Source organism: Tympanuchus pallidicinctus, unplaced genomic scaffold (assembly GCF_026119805.1).
Source record: "Tympanuchus pallidicinctus isolate F22 unplaced genomic scaffold, pur_lepc_1.0 scaffold7, whole genome shotgun sequence".
NCBI classification, from domain to species: domain Eukaryota; kingdom Metazoa; phylum Chordata; class Aves; order Galliformes; family Phasianidae; genus Tympanuchus; species Tympanuchus pallidicinctus.
The window spans coordinates 28,898,896-28,917,301 of record NW_026294791.1 but is presented as its reverse complement, the minus strand read 5'-3'; the positions used below and the strand labels follow the sequence as shown (position 1 = coordinate 28,917,301).

Here is an 18,406-nt window from a genome sequence, read left to right as displayed (position 1 = left end):
GCAGGACTAGAGAAGTACTGTACTCCTGCAATTTGCACTGGTGAGGTTGCACTTCAAGTACTGTGCTCACTTTTGGGCCCCCCGCTACAAGAAAGATGCTGAGGCCCTAGAGTGTGTCTAGAGAAAGGCAGCAATGCTGGTGAGGGGTCTGGAGCACAAGTCTTATGGAGAGCGACTCAGAGAACTGAGATTGTGAAGTCTAGAGAAAGGGGAGCTTGCAGAAGACATTCTACAAGTACCTGAAAGGAGGTTGTGGTGAGGTGGGGATTGGCCTCTTTTGTTAGATAGTCAGTGATAGGATTAGAGGGAATGGCTTTAAGTTGTGCCAAGGGAAACTCATGTTGGATATTAAAAAAACACTCAGAAAGAGTGGTGAGATTTTGGCTGCCCAGGGAAGTGGTGGAGTCACCATCCCTGGAGGTTTTAAAGAAGCAGGTAGATGTTGCTCTGGGTGATGTGATCTAGAATGGTCATCATACGCAAGGGTTGATGGTTGGAGTAGATGATATTAGTGATCTTTCCAACCTGAATGATTCTATAATTCTATATCATAGTTATTCCATGTGAGTCATGTGTGTTCTTGTCATCTATCAGATAACTTAGCACTGGGGAATGAGTAAACTGACCTGGGTTCTCTGTTTTATGGCTTCAGTAATACAATATGAAACTCAATATTAAAACAGTATTATAATTTTTGTATGCTGTGGTATGCTTGAAGTTACACAAATGATTCAGAAGTTTCTAAATCTCTTTATTTTGTCCTTTATTCTGTTCTTTTTATGCAGAGCCTCCACCTGTGATTCAGGTTCCTAACAATGTCACAGCTATCCTTAGGGAAGGAGCCATCCTGACCTGCCTGGTTGTAAGCACCATGCGTTACAATCTTACCTGGCAGAGAAATGGCAGGGATGTGAGGCTCCAGGAGCCCCTACGGATGAGGGTGATGAGCAATCTATCTTTAGAAGTGAAAGCAGTACAGTTCACAGATGCTGGGAAGTACAACTGCATAGCTTCTAACAAGGATGGCTCTGCCATGGCGTCTGTCTTCCTTATAGTACAAGGTAACTGTATGTTAAGTACATTCTGACATGTTTTTAACTTACTTTATCTTTATTCTGAGTTTCTCTTGTAGTAACTTCTGCATTTTATGTTTGTTTATGAAACCACTTAGAGACTAGTAGAAAGTAATGTAGCTCTTCCTTGATTTAAAATACTGGTGTGAGCCACCAACGAGCACTAGTGTTCTTTGGGAGACTGTCTTGTGGTATGTGCCTTGGTGAAACATGGTTTGGTACTTCAGTGGTTCCTGACCCAAGTTTGCTGTAGATCTGACTGGATCCTGAGATATCTCTGTTGTTAGTGTCTCCTAAAGTATGGAGGGAGAGTTGCACACAGATCTTGTTCTTGTTTGTGTACACACACAGGTAGTTAAACTGCTAAGAGTTTGTGTTCTTCTCTAGTATTTATATCTCTTTATAATGGAATAATACTTCTAAGTGTCTTTTTTGTATTGTTTTATCTGTCTCAGGTAATTCTGTACAAGCTTAGAACTAATCAGAACTTTACAAGGAGGTTGGTTTTGTAAGAGCTCCGAAAATTTGACAGGACTGAAAAAGATGGCATGGGTTGAGACACCAAGCAAGCTGTGGGTCCACGCTGTTGCTTTTCATCAGGAAAAAAATTCTAAAAAATGACACAAAAATACAGTAATTTCCTTGGAGGCAACAATTATAGAAATTGGAAGTACTCCAGATTTGTTCATTATTGCCTTGGTTGTGTGGAAGTCTGCATCTTTGCATATTAGCATCTACTCACTGCATACGAAAAAAAGAGAACTGCAGAATGTTTTAGAAAACCACCCTGCCCTGTATTTTTAGCTTTTGGCTGTCTTGATAAATGACTAAATGTCTCTTAAATGGCTGCATGCAGAAGGTGGATGGTGTCAGGATGATTGTATGTGCTATTGTTACTTTATTTTGCTTGAACCAAATTATTTCCTTCAAATTCTTGGAGCTATTCTGATGTGCAATTAACTGTGTCATGAATAACTCTCCCTGCTTGTTAGGATCTGGAGCAATGTTCACAGTAATGATCTATATTTGGCAGCAGAAGAGTAAAGAGTGGCTTAACATAAGAAAAAGAAGCCTTAAAGGTTGCAATTTCTTCCTTCTTAAGAATGAAAAGTACAGTCTTATTAATCAATTGAGATAGATTCATACTTGATGTAATTACAAGTAATTCTGAATGTCATTAAATTTATAGTGAATCCATTTGTTGCTGGGACAGATCCAGCACAGATCTCTGAATTTTGGATTAAAAGGGAATAAATGTTGCTTTCACCCTCCTTTTTCTTTCTGGAATGGGAGTTAAGGCAGAGAACAAATTTAGCTCTAAAAATAACCCAGTGTTTTCTCTATGTACTCACATGGGTTGTAGTAAATGTTTGTTTTGAAGGTTTCTAGTCTGATAATGCTCCTGAAAGGGAATATTAATCTGATCTATTTTTATTTACCTTTTAGTTGTGCTGCTGTACAAAGACAGACCAAAACTTTAATTAAACTTGCCTTTTTTTCCCCAATTACCTGTCCAACATTACCCATTAATTGTTCTTCACTAACACCAAGCACAACAAAGTGAAGACTGTGTTAAAAAGTTGTGCTTTTTTGTTGAATGGCAGCCTGCTGCTCAGAGCAAGCTGAAAAATCACTGGTTGCTGTTTTAGAGCGTAGTCTGAGCTTGTTAGGACTGCACTGATGCTGAGTCAGTGTTCTGCCTAACTTTGAATTTTGGACGTTTTGTGGTGGCAGCATAGTGCAAATTGTTCAAGTCCTCTGAACAACTTGATTTATATGGGAATATAAAAGAATTTGTAAGGGCATTCTCTGCTCTTGCAAGCTGAAAATGGTTTATCAGGAGTATGCTGCAGCCATGTGAGGCTGTAGCTTGACCAGGAGTGTGAAACTTTAATCATCACATTATCTTTCCAGTGATACGTTCTGGGGATGTATTCCTCAGTGATGAGGAATGTTTCATGTCCATGTAACCTTTCTCTTTCCAGTTTATAGATGAAATATTTGTTTCCTGTATGCATACTTGTAGGATTGAATTAATACACTGTTTTGTTTTGATAGCTTGATGTTTAATTCTTGATGTTTTTACTTACATCATCTTTGATTTTGAGGAATGTAAGCTTTTACAATAGAAAAAGCCTGAATAACGAGGAGATTGATTTTGTGAGTAATTTCAAATATGTGATTAAAACTCAGATCCCTGAAATACAAGTGATAAATGCCATTCTATTGGCAGTTTTGATTTTGCATGTTTTCTGGTGTGAAAGAGTAAGAGTAGACAGTTGCAGATATCTTTTGCTTTTACAACAGTTATGTACGGAAACTTGTAAGGCTTTTGGCCATGCTACTGTTGGGGAGAAGTTTGTTTGTGGTGGCACGTTGAACAAAAGTGAAGCATCTTTGAGCATCAGTCTTATGGGGTGCCTTTGAGACACTGCAGTGCTAGCTGCTGCACATTTGAATTTCCCACAGCCGCCTTTTCTCCAGGCTGAACAAGTCCAGCTCCCTGAGCCTGTCTTTGTAGGGGAGGTGCTCCAGTCCCCTGATCATTTTTGTGGCTCTCCTCTGGACCCTCTCCAACAGCTCTTTGTCCTTCCTGTTTTGGGGGCTCCAGACCTGGACACAGTATTGCAGGTGGGGCCTCACAAGAGCAGAGTGGAGGGGGACAATCACCTCCCTGTCCCTGGTGGCCACTCCTCTTCTGATGGAGCACAGGATACCATTGTCCTTCCTAACCGCAAGGGCACACTGCCAGCTCATGTTAAGCTTTTCATCCATCAGGACCCCCAGGTCCTTCTCCACAGGGCTGCTCTCAAGGACCACTCCTTTCAGTCTGTATGGATGCCTGGCATTCCTCCAGACCAAGTGCAAAACCTTGCACTTTGCCATGTTGAACATCATTAGGTTCATCTGGGCCCACCTTCCAAGTCTGTCGAGGTCCCTCTGAATGGCATCCCTTCCTTCCACCGTGTCAACCGCACCACTCAGCTTGGTGTCGTCAGCAATCGCTGAGGGTGCACTCGATTCTGTCATTGATGTCATTGATAAAGATGTTAAAGAGCACCGGTCCCAAGACAGACACCCAGAGGATGCTGCTCATTACTGGCTTCACCTGGACACAGAGCCATTGATGACCACCTTCTGTCTGTGGCCTTTCAACTGATTTCTTATCCATCAAGTGGTATGCTCATCAAATCTCACAAAGCATAGGAGTGTTGTGTACTTAAAGGAACAGACAGATGCACTTGTAAGCCGACTAATAGCCTTTAGAGCAAGATTAAAAAAATAATCATTATATGCATATGTGACTTGGCCCAGCCAATGCCCTGGTAATTCTCAGGTGCATCTCAGACCAGGAGCAGAAAGCAGAACTGAACGAGCACAAGAGAACTTCAGCATGTCTGTGCTTATGAAGCTGTGTACATTTGGACATTTGAGCAGTGGGCCCAGGTGAACCTCATGATGTTCAACAAAGCTGAATGCAAGGTTTTGCACCTAGCTTGAGGCAACCTTCACTACCAATGCAAACTGGGGGATGAAAAGACAGAGCATGGCCTTGCCAAAAAGGACTTTATGGTAGTTTTTGTATCCCCCTCTGCCTTGCCAGTACTCTTAAGTAACAAAATATAGAAAGTTTGAGGTTTACACAGCCCCACCTGGAAAAACTAAGGTATGTCTATAAAACTTGGAGTTGCACAAGAACTTGTTGACATAACTGTGGTCATACAGAACTCCAGAATCTGAGGAAATTTAACTTTTCTCACCAAAACTACAGTTCCTGTATAACTAGAAATAGAGCTTTGTGATAAACATTGGCTCCCTGAGTATCTTGATAGTTGGAAGTGCACGGAGATCAGTTCAACATGAGTGAGAATGGGTTGAAACTGACAGGAACCACTAGGGAACAGCTTGGACCCATGGAAGTTACTCCATCTGTTCTTAGCCAGAATCTGGTTTCATAAAACTCTGAGGATGAAATCAAACTTTTTTTGGGGGGGAGGTGAGGAGGTAGGGAGGGGAACTTGTAGCAAGTGTATGCAGGCTTCTAGGGTGATTGCATTCTTGCATGATGATTCATCTAGGTACATTTAAATAGTTGCTCTTATTCAGTATTGTTACATTATGTGCCCAGTGAACAACTGGAATTTTTGCTAATGAAAGCATTAAAAAAGCATTTAAAAACAAACAAATCCAACAACTCAGCTACTTATACTGAATCAAAAAAAAAAAAAAAAAGTATTTGCTGTCCTTTTTTATCTTAAGTTTAACTGCTTATAGTGATCTAAATGAACATTAAGGCCAAGGAAGTTTACCAACATGAATGCTTCAGATACTGAAGTCTCCTCGCTGACCTTTGTTCTCTTCAGAAGTGTCATCCACTGTCTTTGATAAATGTTACTTCCACCTTCTTTCAGTTTCTGATAGTTCTTGTCCCACAACAATACTGCATTGACAGTGATTTATTGTCAAAGCACAGTGGATGATTTGACCATTTGAAGCAGTTTCCTAGTATCAGCATAAGCACAGACCTTCCCTAAAACTAGAGCATGTTGTCCCATGGTAGGATTTACAGTGAATCAAAAATAGCTGAGAACTCTGTACACATAATCAATTACTTGAAGACAGTCCTCTAAGTTGCACGCACTTTTTGCCTTTACCTGCCCTTCATGTCTGGATGTAATCCCAGCACCTAGGAAACTGTGGCTCTGTCCTCCTCTGGTGCCATTCCTGCAGGGTCCCCTCCCTCTAACAAAAATAAAACTGTAGGTTGCTGGCTATGAATATAAGAAAGGGACAATATAACTGCATCTGTGTTTTGTTTTACAACTCTGTGTGTAAATTATTTGCTGTTTATTATTTAACATTCTCTTCTTTGGCAGTGTAACTGTGTGGTTTTACATGTGTTTTTACAAAGGCTGCAGGACCTTCTGCACACTTGCACATTCTATTAATGACTGAAACCATATTCAGGAGTCCTGGCATTTGAATCCTGCTTCCCCCAGGCTACTAGGTGACACAGTGCAACAAAACACTTCCTCAGAACAGCAGCAACATTCTCTTGAAAGGGGAGGGTCTGTGTGCTTAACCTTGTGAATGAATTTTCCTGAGATAATATTCATGAAGTTCAAAGCAGAAAACATACTGCAAATAATTCAAATAAAAATGTACTAAAATGGTTGAATAAAAACACGGACATGACTTGTATGCTAACGTTACCTCTCATGCTTTAAAACTACTTTTTTGTTCCTTGGGAGACTTGCTTTCAGATTCACTGAGATGCATTGCAGGACCACTCAGTCTGTGCTGTGATCATGGAGGACAGTGCTATTAAGTTGCAGTTACAGTGCAAGTCAATTACTGTGTGTTACTTATTTGACCTACAAAAACACAAGGGTCTTAAGGTCAGCAGTGTGTTGCAGTGGGTGATATAATATCCTTAGGCTTGCCTGTCTCTGCTTCCCAACCGTGTACAACTTTATATGTAAAGTACTACTTTGCACGTAACCCCTTACATGTACAAAGTGATGAGATCTTCTACTCTTTTTTACTCTGGATTTGACGTTTGAGCATTTGAAAATCATTTACTTTCTCATTATCTCAGTTCTTCCATCAGTGAAAGGCACTAATCCCCTCTCAGTAAGAGCGCTGAGGCTGAGGAGAGGAAGATGGTTTTCCAATCTCTGTTGCAATACCACGTCCTTATAAGTTGCTGAAGCACACAGCACTCAGAATCTGCTTCCTGTCACCCCTGGGCACAGCATTCCACTCTGCAGCTGGGGGAAGCAGTAGATAGGCCCTGCCTCCCCGTGGGGTCCCAACAGTATGTTTATGTTGGCACCTTTTTTAGCAACTGCGTTCCACCATAAACTTGGAGAAAAATCTTCCTTCCAGCAACGATAACCCAAAGGGGCATACTATTAATTGCTCCAGGTAAAAAAAATTGGTAGCTGCTTGAGCTCTGGCATTTCTGGGCTGTGCCCATTGCGCTGGAGAGCCTGTTCTATGCCCACCACCCTCTGGGGCAGAAACTCTTCTTAACCCACAGCCTGACCTTCCCCTGATGCAGCTCCATGCCATTCCCTCAAGCCCTGTTGCTGTCAGGCAGTGGAGCAGCAGTTGCTGCTATGAATTGCTAGTTTTTCATATATTGGGTGGTGTGGAACTTTTTCTTGTCACTATAAGTAGGCAAAATGGTAAATACTGTAGAAGAAAATGTCAGTTGTCACAGGAAACTGTTTTAGTTGTCCTTGACCACTTGAAAAAAATCAGTCCAAGGATATAAGTGGATGAATTATGTGATGCTCATGAGTCTCTCTTTTTGTGAAAATGCAGCTGAAATCCATTCTTACTTCTTTCTGACATTGATGTTGATGACTCTGTTTAGTTCTGGGTGGGTTCATGCTCACATCTGGGAGATCCAGTGTATGCATCTCAGAGCAAAGAAAACTGGCAGCATGAGAATTCATGTGACCCCCGTAGCCCGAATCCTGAACTATCTTATAAAGGCTTGTATGTTTTATGTGGAAGAGCTGGTATGCTGTGGTAGAGAAAAAGAAGAAAATAAGTTCTGAAATACGATTGCTAATTCAAGAAATGGAAACTCTTTGAATAGTGCTGTAAGTAGAAGAGACTTCAACAAAAGTGTTGTTACCAGATTGATCATGTTTTAATGCAGTAATTGGCCTTCTGATATAATTCATGTATGTCGGATGCTCATTATTTGAGTTTAGTGGAGGCAGCTATAGGAGAACAATGATGATCACCTTCATCAGAGATAAAGTGGTGGTTATAATGTGTAAGTGCTTACAAACCGCATCATTTTAATTTCTATTTTTCATTTCTTTTAATAGAACCACCGAAGATTGTCATTTCACCTAAGGATCAGACTTTTACAGAAGGCTCTGAAGTGTCTATCAGGTGTTCTACTACAGGTTATCCAAAGCCAACAGTAGTATGGACACACAATGAAATGTTTATAATTGGTTCAAACAGGTAAGGACTATAGCTTTGCTTTCTCCTTTTCCTTTTTTTATTTGTGCCTCCTGTGTGAGTAAGAAGTTTTGAAGAATGCCAAAATATTCTCTTTCTTTCACAGGAGCGTGTGAGCTTTGGAAAAAAAAGTACTTTGACCTTCGTCCTTATAACTCTGTGATTTCAATTATCAATAAAATAGAAATACTATGATTACTTTCTTTAGAAGTTTTCTACAGGATTAAACTCAGTGTTCTTTACAACATGCGTTGGTATCCTCTGGCAGAAATACTACTACAACTAGTAATAAGATAGAGACAACAGTATCTATTTGTAAATTATCTGGTGATACTTTTGGAGCGTGTGTGGAATAGTTTTTCTGTTTTCTTTAACTAACCATTTTGGTTGGTTCCCTGTGTATTCTCAGGTATAGATTGACCCCAGAAGGCACCTTGATCATAAGACAGGCAATTCCAAAAGATGCAGGTGTTTATGGTTGCTTGGCAAGTAACTCAGCTGGGACAGAGAAACAGACATCTATTCTTACATACATCGGTAAGCAAAAGAAGTAATGAAATGAAATTAAAAAGCAAACTATTACAGCTTCAGAGTGGTAATCTGTAGAACTGTGCAGAACATATTTGTAGAAATTTTCTGAAACTCCAGAAAAACAAAACATGGTAGAGTAGACTTGCGAAACTGAGTAGGTCTTTAGAGAAGGAATAATTTTCTTCTACCTTCCTGTTGTGTTCTTAGCCATGGAGTCCTAGTCCAAACCGTGCCCTCTAAACACTATGCTGTGTATTAACAGCAAAGTGCCAAAATTCTTAATGACCAGTCTTCAATTGGAGAGGGAGAGAAAGTTTCTTTTCACTTTTTAAATGGTCAGACTCTTCCAGTTCTTTCCTTACATGCCTGCATATTCTATACATGGTTCAGGTATTCTGATATTCCAAACTCTACTTTTCTTATATTATTTTTCTATCACCTTACATGATTTTTAAGCCTGCTTGACTTTTAAGGCACATATATCTTACATAACAGCAGAAGATTAATCTTTTATCATTTGCATCTTAAAAATGATAGACATTTTGGATGAGGAATTAATTTGTTCCTTGTTTCTTTTTAGAGGGCCCAACAGTGACCATAGTTCAAAGTGAAATTCTGGTTGCCCTTGGAGACACAACTATTATGGAATGTAAAACAACTGGAATCCCACATCCTCAAGTTAAATGGTTTAAAGGTATACTTCTTTGTGTTTGATTTACTTTGTCTTAGAGCATGTTGAAGTGACTTTATTTTTCTCAAAAGTTTTATGTGTTATTCAAACAGTGACTGATGTGAAATTCTCTAATTTAGAAAATAGGGCACTTAATATTGAGGATGTGAGATCTCACTTCTGTTTAAATACAGTGAATGAACTTACAGTAATTAAAAAGAAAAAAACTGCACATCTCTTGACTCAGCTTGTTTCATGCTTTGTCATAAAATGTTTAGCTATATGCTACAAAAACTGCAAAATGTCTTTCTGCACATGGACACATTCTGAACATTACTCAGGAGTATCCTGGCTCCTGCTTGAGAGGTAGCAGAGTTGTTTTCCTGGTTTTGTAGGATGGCGTGGAGCTGGCAGACAAGTGACTTCCATAAGTAGCTTCTAATGTGAGAAGGAGAAATACAACTTGGCTGTCCTTATACTGTCCTTATACTGATGCCTATCCAAACCTACTTAACTTTGCATTTCTCTTGTAAAATAAATATAAATAAAATTTGATTGTATCTAGTGCAGTAATGATTTTTCCCACTGAGTTGAATGATTATCTGACTATACTTATCTGCTGAATGAATACAGTTATGTTGTGAACTAATCTCAGACTTGGACACAATTTTGTTAGAGTAATTTTGATAAATACCCTCTTTATATTTCAGTTAACTTTTTTTCTGTCTAAACTTAGGTGACTTAGAGTTGAGGGCATCAGTGTTTCTCATTATTGATACTCATCGGGGTCTTTTGAAGATCCAAGAAACACAAGAGCTGGACGCTGGTGATTACACCTGTGTGGCTACCAATGATGCAGGGAGAGCTTCTGGAAAGATAACCCTAGATGTTGGCTGTAAGTAGCAAGTAGTTTGCAACTACACAATAAGTGCTCTATTTCAGTGTTTCCTTATGTGATCAACAGTGCCTTATTTATCTGAACTCTTCTCACAAATACAGTTATGCAAGTCTTTGAAAATTGTATGTGCTGAGAACACCTTTTTGATAGAGTTCACTGAGCTAAATTTCCTTATGATACTTGCATTTCCAACATTCCTTCATTCTTTCTGCTTTTGCAAAGCACTGAATTTACAAAGAGGAAGAGAGAGCCAGAGAAGGAGGAAAGAGTTCAAACCTCAACCTAACATAGTTCTCATGTAGAGAATGTATTTCATTTGTGTTACAGTGTAAATTTACTGAAACTTAGTCCTCCCTATTCTTTTCCTGTTTCTTTCTGCTTCTGGCCTTTAAAATGCATATTTTTGTTAGACATGTACGCTTTCTGAAGCAATGGACAAAGCTGTTTGAAGGAAAGGAGAATCCTACACACCTGAACGCTCACATTCTTTTGGAAAGGGTGGCTATATCTTTTTTTTTTTTTTTTTTTTTTTTTTTTTTGTTGTTGTTGTTGTTGTGATATTTAGCCCATTTCTGAACACCTCGTTATTCATGAGGAGCATACTAGGTTGTGTTTGCATAATGTTGCTTGAATTGGGAATCTGTTGTTAGGAAAACAATAATGTGTATTAGGATGTAAATGAAGGTTGCAGTATTGTAAGCAGAACACTACTCTGTCATGATGAAACTCCATATTCACTTTATGTATTTTTTTCTGTATTTTTTCCAGCTCCCCCAATTTTTACACAAGAACCGAGTGATGAATCTGTGGATATTGGCTCAAATATCACACTGCCATGCTATGTTCAGGGTTACCCAGAGCCAAAGATTAAATGGAAGCGGCTGAGTGGCGCTTCCCTTTTCTCAAGACCACTTGCTGTTAGTTCCATCAGTCAGCTCAGAACAGGAGCTCTGTCAATTAACAGTAAGCAGACTAAATTTTTAAAGAAAATATGCTAGAGGGAAATACAACATATGCAATGGATTTAAATTATTATACTACTGTGTAGAACAGTTAACTTTGAAAAAAAAATAGATTTTATTAGAGATTATGTTTCTGATACTGATTTTGTTGCTGTTGATGTGCATTGTGTTCCTGTGAGTTTGTGAATTCACTTGTGATTGGTCTCTGGCTTCACTCTGGTTTTCACTTCATTGGAATAATTACACTTTTGTTTAAATAAATGTGCTTTGTGGTCTCTGTTAATACCGAGGAGTTGTGAATTTTATTTTATTCTTTTTCTCTCTCTTTTTTTAACTCTTTTTTTCTCTCTCTCTCTTTTTTTTTTTTTTTTTAAAAAAGTGTTTTTAAATTTACTGCTTTAAGTAAGTCCTAATTTGGGTAATAGCTAGGAATTCTGCAAGCGTCTTTGCAATTTCAATTCTCTGGAGGATTTTGGTCACCCAGACACTAAATGATATTATTCTGTTTTCTTAGTTTTTATGCCTTTCTAGAACTTAACAGAATAAGTGAAGTAATTTCTGTATAGAGTATGTAAAGCAGAATAACGTATGTGTTACATGCCTATAAACATGCAGAGACAATACTTTATGTAGTGTAAGCAGTATTCCACGGAAAATGCGCTGTGCAACAGTATATGCATGTGTGGACATGTAAATACTAGGTATCATTTGTACACAGTAGTGTATTTGTATTAAAATATATGCAATATATAAAGTGCTGAAAAGTATCATATATATCATATCTTTTCAATCAAGTACTCGTAGTCATTATTTCCATCCTTCCTGAGAGAGGAAAAGGAATGATCTGAAAAAAAAAGAATATAGTGTAATTTCAGCTGCTGCAATCTGATCTCTCTTTTTTTTTTCTCCTTCTGAAGATTTGTGGGTTAGTGATGAAGGAACTTATGTCTGTGAAGCTGAAAACCAGTTTGGGAGGATTCAGTCACAGCCAGCCACAATCACAGTAACTGGACTGGGTAAGTCTGGTTAATGTCAGTGATACAAGGGAAAGGGAAGACTGGCAGCATTTCCATACATCAAATATACTGGAATTGGTAACTTTTTTTATGATGAATAGGATGTTAATGTGTTACATACCTACACAGGGATATACCTGTGTTTGTAGCAATTCTTACACAAATGTAGTCAGCCACATAAAATAGATCAGAAGGTGTTTGCATCAATTATTGTAATTGAATTCACTAAAATTTTCACATTACAACGTTGTCTTTTTATCAGCTTACAGTAGTTCCATCTACACTTTGTACCATGGACCTTAAAAATGACGTATTCTGTGTTCTGTTTCTTATTGCTTAGCAAATTGATTAAAGAATGAAAAATCACCACCATGATGAATGCTAATGATTTTTTATCATGTAATTAAAAAAACAAAGTAGCAGTGAACTTGCTTATGGCAACGCATGGCTACAACTGGGAAGAAATCTTAGTGATCCAAGAGGACACTAAACATCCTACTTTGACGATAACTGTGCTTTCAAGGAGTTGTTTATTATCTTGGGCAATTGGCAATAAAAGGAAAAATAATGCTATGGAGTGTATGAAATTGTGGGAGGATAAGAATGGTTCTGTCTACCATCAAGGAAAACATTGATTAACTTAAAACATGTGGTGAAATCTGTAATGCTGATAATGTTTGGTAAAGAAGAAGTTTTTACCTATTTAAAAGCCTCTTCAGTATTTTCCCACAAGTAAGGAAATATAACATCTCAGCTCTGTGTCCATGGGAATGTGAGCTTTCAGGGAAGTGCTGGACTGGATCATCTTCAGCCAGACAATGTCTTTTCTTTGCTGCCGCTCCTTAACCTTAGAATTATTGTACATGTGTTACTCCAACTTACTTTTCCTTCCTATGCTACTCAATCCTCTGGAATTTTTTTTCTTTCTGTGTCACTGACTTTTCAGATACCAGAGCCTCATCTGGTATGTTTTATCCTTAGATAAGTATATTGGCACTGCTTTCTGTTGACTGCTACGGTTTTTTTTTTTCCTTTTTTTTTCTTCCTCTGTAAATCGTATGGTTTTCATTGTAGAAAATGTTTCCTGCTCTCTATTTGCATAGTGCCTTGCATAAGCAGACTTTTGTCTGATACTGCTGCAAGTAAAAGTACTTGGCAGGGCTAATAATAAAAATTCGCATCCAGTACCTTACATAGATACATATATATTTAAACATATATAAAATATGTATTTTAAAAATTCTAATTCTTTTTTGTTTCTTTTCCTTTCTTGTTTTTTCTTTTTTTTTTTTTTTCTTCTCAAGTTGCACCTCTGATTGGAATAAGCCCAGCCACAGCCAATGTAATTGAGGGGCAGCAGCTCACTTTGCCATGTGTTCTGCTTGCTGGAAACCCCATTCCAGACCGGAAGTGGATTAAGAACAGTATGGTGGTAAGACTGTTCACTTTCTTACAAGATTTGTTGATACAGAAAATCAACAGCAGATGTTTTAAGCCATAGTAACACACTTATTTAATTTTCAGAGATTAATTTTCTGTAGACGTAGATGTAGTGATAGATTTTATGCTTACAAATAAAGGTCTGTCATGAAATTGGATTGGCTCACTGAAAACAAGGATCCAGTGGCATTGCAGTGACTACAACTGACCAGCACTGCTCAATGAAAGAGCTGCTGCCCGCCAAGGAGAAACCAGGTGGCTGTATCTGCAAGACAGAAGCTGCTTCTGAATGTCTCCTGGCGATGTCATTCACAGTACAGCCAATCCCCTTGAGAAATGATAGTTTATTAGTGTTTGAATCAGAGAATCACAAATGTTGGAAAAGACCTCCAAGCTCATTCAGTCCAACCACAAACCTACCATCAATATCTCCTTGCTAAACCACGTCCCTTAGTACCACATCTAAACATTTCTTGAGCACATCCAGGGACGGTGATTCAACTATCTCCCTTGGCAGCCTGTGTCAGTGCCTCACCACTCTTGGAGAATAAATTCTTCCTAATAGCCAAACTGAACCTCCTGTAGTGCAAATTGAAGCCATTCCCTCTCATCCTATTGCTAGTTACATAGGAAAAGGGGCTGACCCCTACTTCACCACAGCTTCCTTTCAAGTAGTTATAGTGTGTAAGGTCTGTCTTCCCTGAGCCTCCTTTTCTCCGGATTAAACCATGCCAGCTCGCTCAGCCACTTCTCGTATGACAGTGTTTCTGTAGGGCTAGTCTTTGTTGCTGAGCTCTTCTAACTGTTGGTAAAGATCACTGTGAATTTTTAATATTGCTAAAGGGTGTACAGTTTTAAAAGAAACAAACTGTTTTTTTGCTGTAAGGTACAACTTTATGTTATCTTTTGCAGTGGATAATTTTAAGTGTTTCTGCTGCCAGTAAATTAAAGAAAAATACAAGTATAAACAGTGTCCCTAAAGGGTGAACGTATGGTTCAGAGTTGATCTCTTTTATGATGGTTATACCAAGAGTTTCTAGAAGTTTCTGACCACAACAGTGAAAGTAATCTATTTGTGGGAGAGAAACAAGTAGTTGCAATCAGGAGAGTTGATCTGTCATGACATGGGGTTATTGGAATTACAAATACAAAGTGCAGTAGAATAATTCAGCTAGGTTTGCTCTTGCTTTAGTGCATTATAAACTACCCTGGTGGTTGTATATGTGCTGTAGCCATTGTAGCCATTAATTTCACTCCAGCACTATATATGAGGTGCTACCAAAACTATTATTTGAAGTTAACTTTTTATAAAAGGTGGAAAGTAGAAAAAGCTTTAGTAAAATTCTCCAGGAACGTAGAATTTTTTTTTTTAATGTGAAAGAGTAAAAAGAATAAAGCTGTAATGCATACCAAAGTAAATACTATCGAGTGTGTATTTACTTAGTAAAATGTTACATTACTCTTTTGGCAGTTGGTTCCCAATCTCTACATTAATGTTCGAAGTGATGGGAGCCTGCATCTTGAAAGAGTTCGGCTGCAAGATGGGGGTGATTATACCTGCATGGCCAGTAATGTTGCTGGGACAAATAACAAAACCACTACTGTTAATGTGCATGGTAAGGAGCACGGTCTTGGTACTCTGTTCTGGCTGCAGGACGAATGTGTGTGTCTTACTAACAGGAGATCTCTCTGGAGCTTTCTCATGATAGTTGTATTAACTTCTTAAATTTCCTTTTTATATTGATGTTACTTTGTAAAGTAATATTGTGGGAAATAGGCCAACTTAACAGGACAGAACTGAAGAATTGAGAATGTTTTTAAAATAAAACAAAAAATTACATCACTTTGTGGTCATAAAAAAAACCCTCATTTTGAATAATCTGCAAAGATCTGACTGTGCAGACTTGAGGTTTTTTTAACAAAAGATGCAAGTGGGAATTTGCAAGAAAACGATGAAAAGCAGTGTTGGAGGCATTTAGAAACTGATACAAAGGAGAGCAACTTGTGAGAGAATTGCAATTAAAATAAACTATGAGCTTGGCAAAACTTTTTTTTTCTTTTCCTTAACCATATCAGAAACTAAGAGTTAGGCCTGTGGTAACCCATCTGTATTTCAGCTGTGGATACTTGTTTTAACTGTGTGTGGAGTCCCAGCTACTTCATGGTTAGCAGCCTGAAAGTTTCTTGTGTGTTGAATTAATCATGGGAGATTTAATTTAAGCTGAATTGAAGATGCTGGAACGGTGTTTCATGTTAACAATACCTGTTGTTTGTTAATGCAGAGAAACATTCAGTGTCTGATAAAGGTCTTCCATGTGAACATTAGTTTCTGAAATTTTTCAGAACTTGAGAACAAAAAGGAATATATTTTTATGCTTTTCTGAAAATCTAGTTCTTGTTATTACAAGCTGACCTTATCTTAAATATGGCCTTCTTTCTGTTGTGATATGAATTCCAGTTCAGTGAAGGAGGGGAACTGGGGTTTCTTGTCACCTCCTACTCTTGATTTTGTGTAGCGATCTATTGGTTTTATTCAAGTTCATCTAACAGCCCAATCCCTTCAGACACCATCAGTGCACTTAGCTCAACTTTGTAGCATTTATTACAAAAATTAAATGTGCTTGGGGAGGAATTGGTTCTTTGCTTTCAAACCTTCACTGTTTAAAGGATGTTGTCTCTTGCTAAAAGTTGATTCAGCATCAAAAATCCTGAGCCTGTCCTCATGAAAGATGCAGTATAAGATGGACTGTGTACAGTATTGATTCAGGAACTTAGCCTAAAACGTCTCCAGCGAGTAGTGTGACAAATCCTTCCTGAAATCACTGAAATCAGCCTAATTGCCTACATTTAGTTTAAAACTATATGTGCCTGATCTAATGATCAACCTTTGGTTGACATGCTTCGTTATGAACAGGTATTTATTTTGTCAAAAAAACTGGAGGAGAAGCTGACAGGTCAATGCTGATTTGGGAGTTGAGAGAACAGGCTGAAAATTGCCAACTTTTGCAATCTGCATGAAGCAGTAATTGACTATGAGAGTTTTATTGCATGAGTTGTACTAGGGTTTGAAATTTGTCTTTTACATGATTGTAATATTTGCATTTATTTTCAGTTCTGCCCATTATTCAGCATGGGCAGCAGATATTCAGCACCACTGAAGGAATTCCAGTAACATTGCCATGTAAAGCAAGTGGAGTTCCTAAGCCAACTATTACTTGGTCTAAGGTAATGTCTCATCTTTGAGCTGTTCATGGTGGAAGATGAATTGAAGATGTCTTTTAGATGTCCTAAAACTAGGCAAGAGGTTCAACCAAACATCTCTGCTGTGAGGAATCTGGAGATCTCTGCTTATTTGTCTGCTTTTGTTTCTGGCTTTGGTCTAGCCATACATCAAATTTCTCTTCTGTGAAAAGGCTTCTTTGCTTATCCCTGTAACTATATACTTTTCAATACTTCAGAAATTCTTAGTATTCTTGTTATGAGTTGGTAATTTTGGATTAGACAACTTGCCACAGACTGAAAGTTCATTTTTGTTTAGGATTGCTTTAAAATGACTTTTTTTTTTTTTTTTTTTTTTTTTTTCATGGAGGAGAATGTGTGTAATAATGGCATTTAGGGGTTAGCTGTCTGACTTTTCAGTCATGTCCTTGACAACAGGTTCACTGAGGAGATCCTCAACTTTTTTGAGAACGTCTGAAAATCAGGCTGAGATGGTTAATTTTTTTTTTTTTTTAGCATAATTTCTGGTAATAGTAGTTATTTAAGGTATGCTGTGAAGGCAGTGTTGCTTCTGAAGTTGTGCTGGTGTAATTGATTGAGACGTTATGAACAGCTTTGTTTAAAAGAAGCAGTAGGACAGATAACTATTGGTTTAGTAGGGAATGAAACACAGGAGGAATGAGGTGCAGTAGAAGATTTTTTCCTTTATTACTGCATATAATTTTCAATATGGACAGAAACCAATATCAACATTATCTAAACTGATCCTTTTTTTTTTAAGAATTAGGTTCTAGAAAATGTTTTTTCATATGAATATATAACAAAATAACATTTTTTCTGCATGAGAATCCCTTGCTTCTCCTATTTTTACTGCTTAGATACTAAATGAGTATGAAAAGTTAGCTGAAGTTGGTTAATTTCTACGGATAGAATTTCAGGGCCAAACTTCTTAGTTAATTCAAAATTTTTTTTTGGTGATCTCAGCCATAAACATTAGAGTCCATAAAACGATAGAAGCAGTACTGTAATGTGGATTAAAATATTACTTGGTTTAGTCAGGCTTCCTGCACTTTGCAACATCTTCAGATCTGTGAAAAATCTAACTGAATGCTATGTTAAAAATACAGCAGTCTTCATACAATGGGCTGCAACAATGGGGTAGGCTGCTGCATTCACTAATAACTTTAATATTCCTTTAACAGTTTAAATGTTTTCATTAGATTTTCTTTTTACAAAATTTAGCTATTGTTGAATTAAATATTTGCAATTTACTGTATTTTTGGAAATCCAAGGACTGTGGAATTTTTTTTTTCTTTCTTTCTACAGAAGGGAGAAATAATTTTTCCCAGCAATGGGAAATTTTCCACGGGTTCTGATGGAAGTCTCTATGTAGTTTCGCCAGAGGGTGAAGAGACTGGGGAATATCTGTGTACTGCAACAAATGCTGCTGGTTACGCTACACGGAAAGTCCAACTGACTGTATATGGTATATATGAACTAAAATATAGTATTATTTTGATGATAAGATGATTAATGTGCTTTGCAAGGCTTTTATGACTTCCAGTTATTGGTGCCATAATATAATGTATAGTTAAGTACTGGTTGTGAAC

At 37.9% G+C, this 18,406-nt stretch overlaps 1 protein-coding gene across 1 annotated transcript in view; it reads left to right on the top strand.

Moving 5' to 3' along the window:
* Nucleotides 1-18,406, top strand: part of HMCN1 (hemicentin 1) — a 179,625-nt gene that overhangs the window by 63,397 nt on the left and 97,822 nt on the right. Inside the window, exons 11-21 of the mRNA XM_052666768.1 lie at nt 786-1,061; nt 7,922-8,063; nt 8,470-8,597; nt 9,172-9,285; nt 9,998-10,156; nt 10,928-11,122; nt 12,039-12,137; nt 13,442-13,569; nt 15,049-15,193; nt 16,690-16,802; nt 18,123-18,282. Coding sequence (XP_052522728.1) covers nt 786-1,061; nt 7,922-8,063; nt 8,470-8,597; nt 9,172-9,285; nt 9,998-10,156; nt 10,928-11,122; nt 12,039-12,137; nt 13,442-13,569; nt 15,049-15,193; nt 16,690-16,802; nt 18,123-18,282 — 1,659 coding nt within the window. The remainder of the gene's footprint in view (nt 1-785; nt 1,062-7,921; nt 8,064-8,469; nt 8,598-9,171; nt 9,286-9,997; nt 10,157-10,927; nt 11,123-12,038; nt 12,138-13,441; nt 13,570-15,048; nt 15,194-16,689; nt 16,803-18,122; nt 18,283-18,406) is intronic.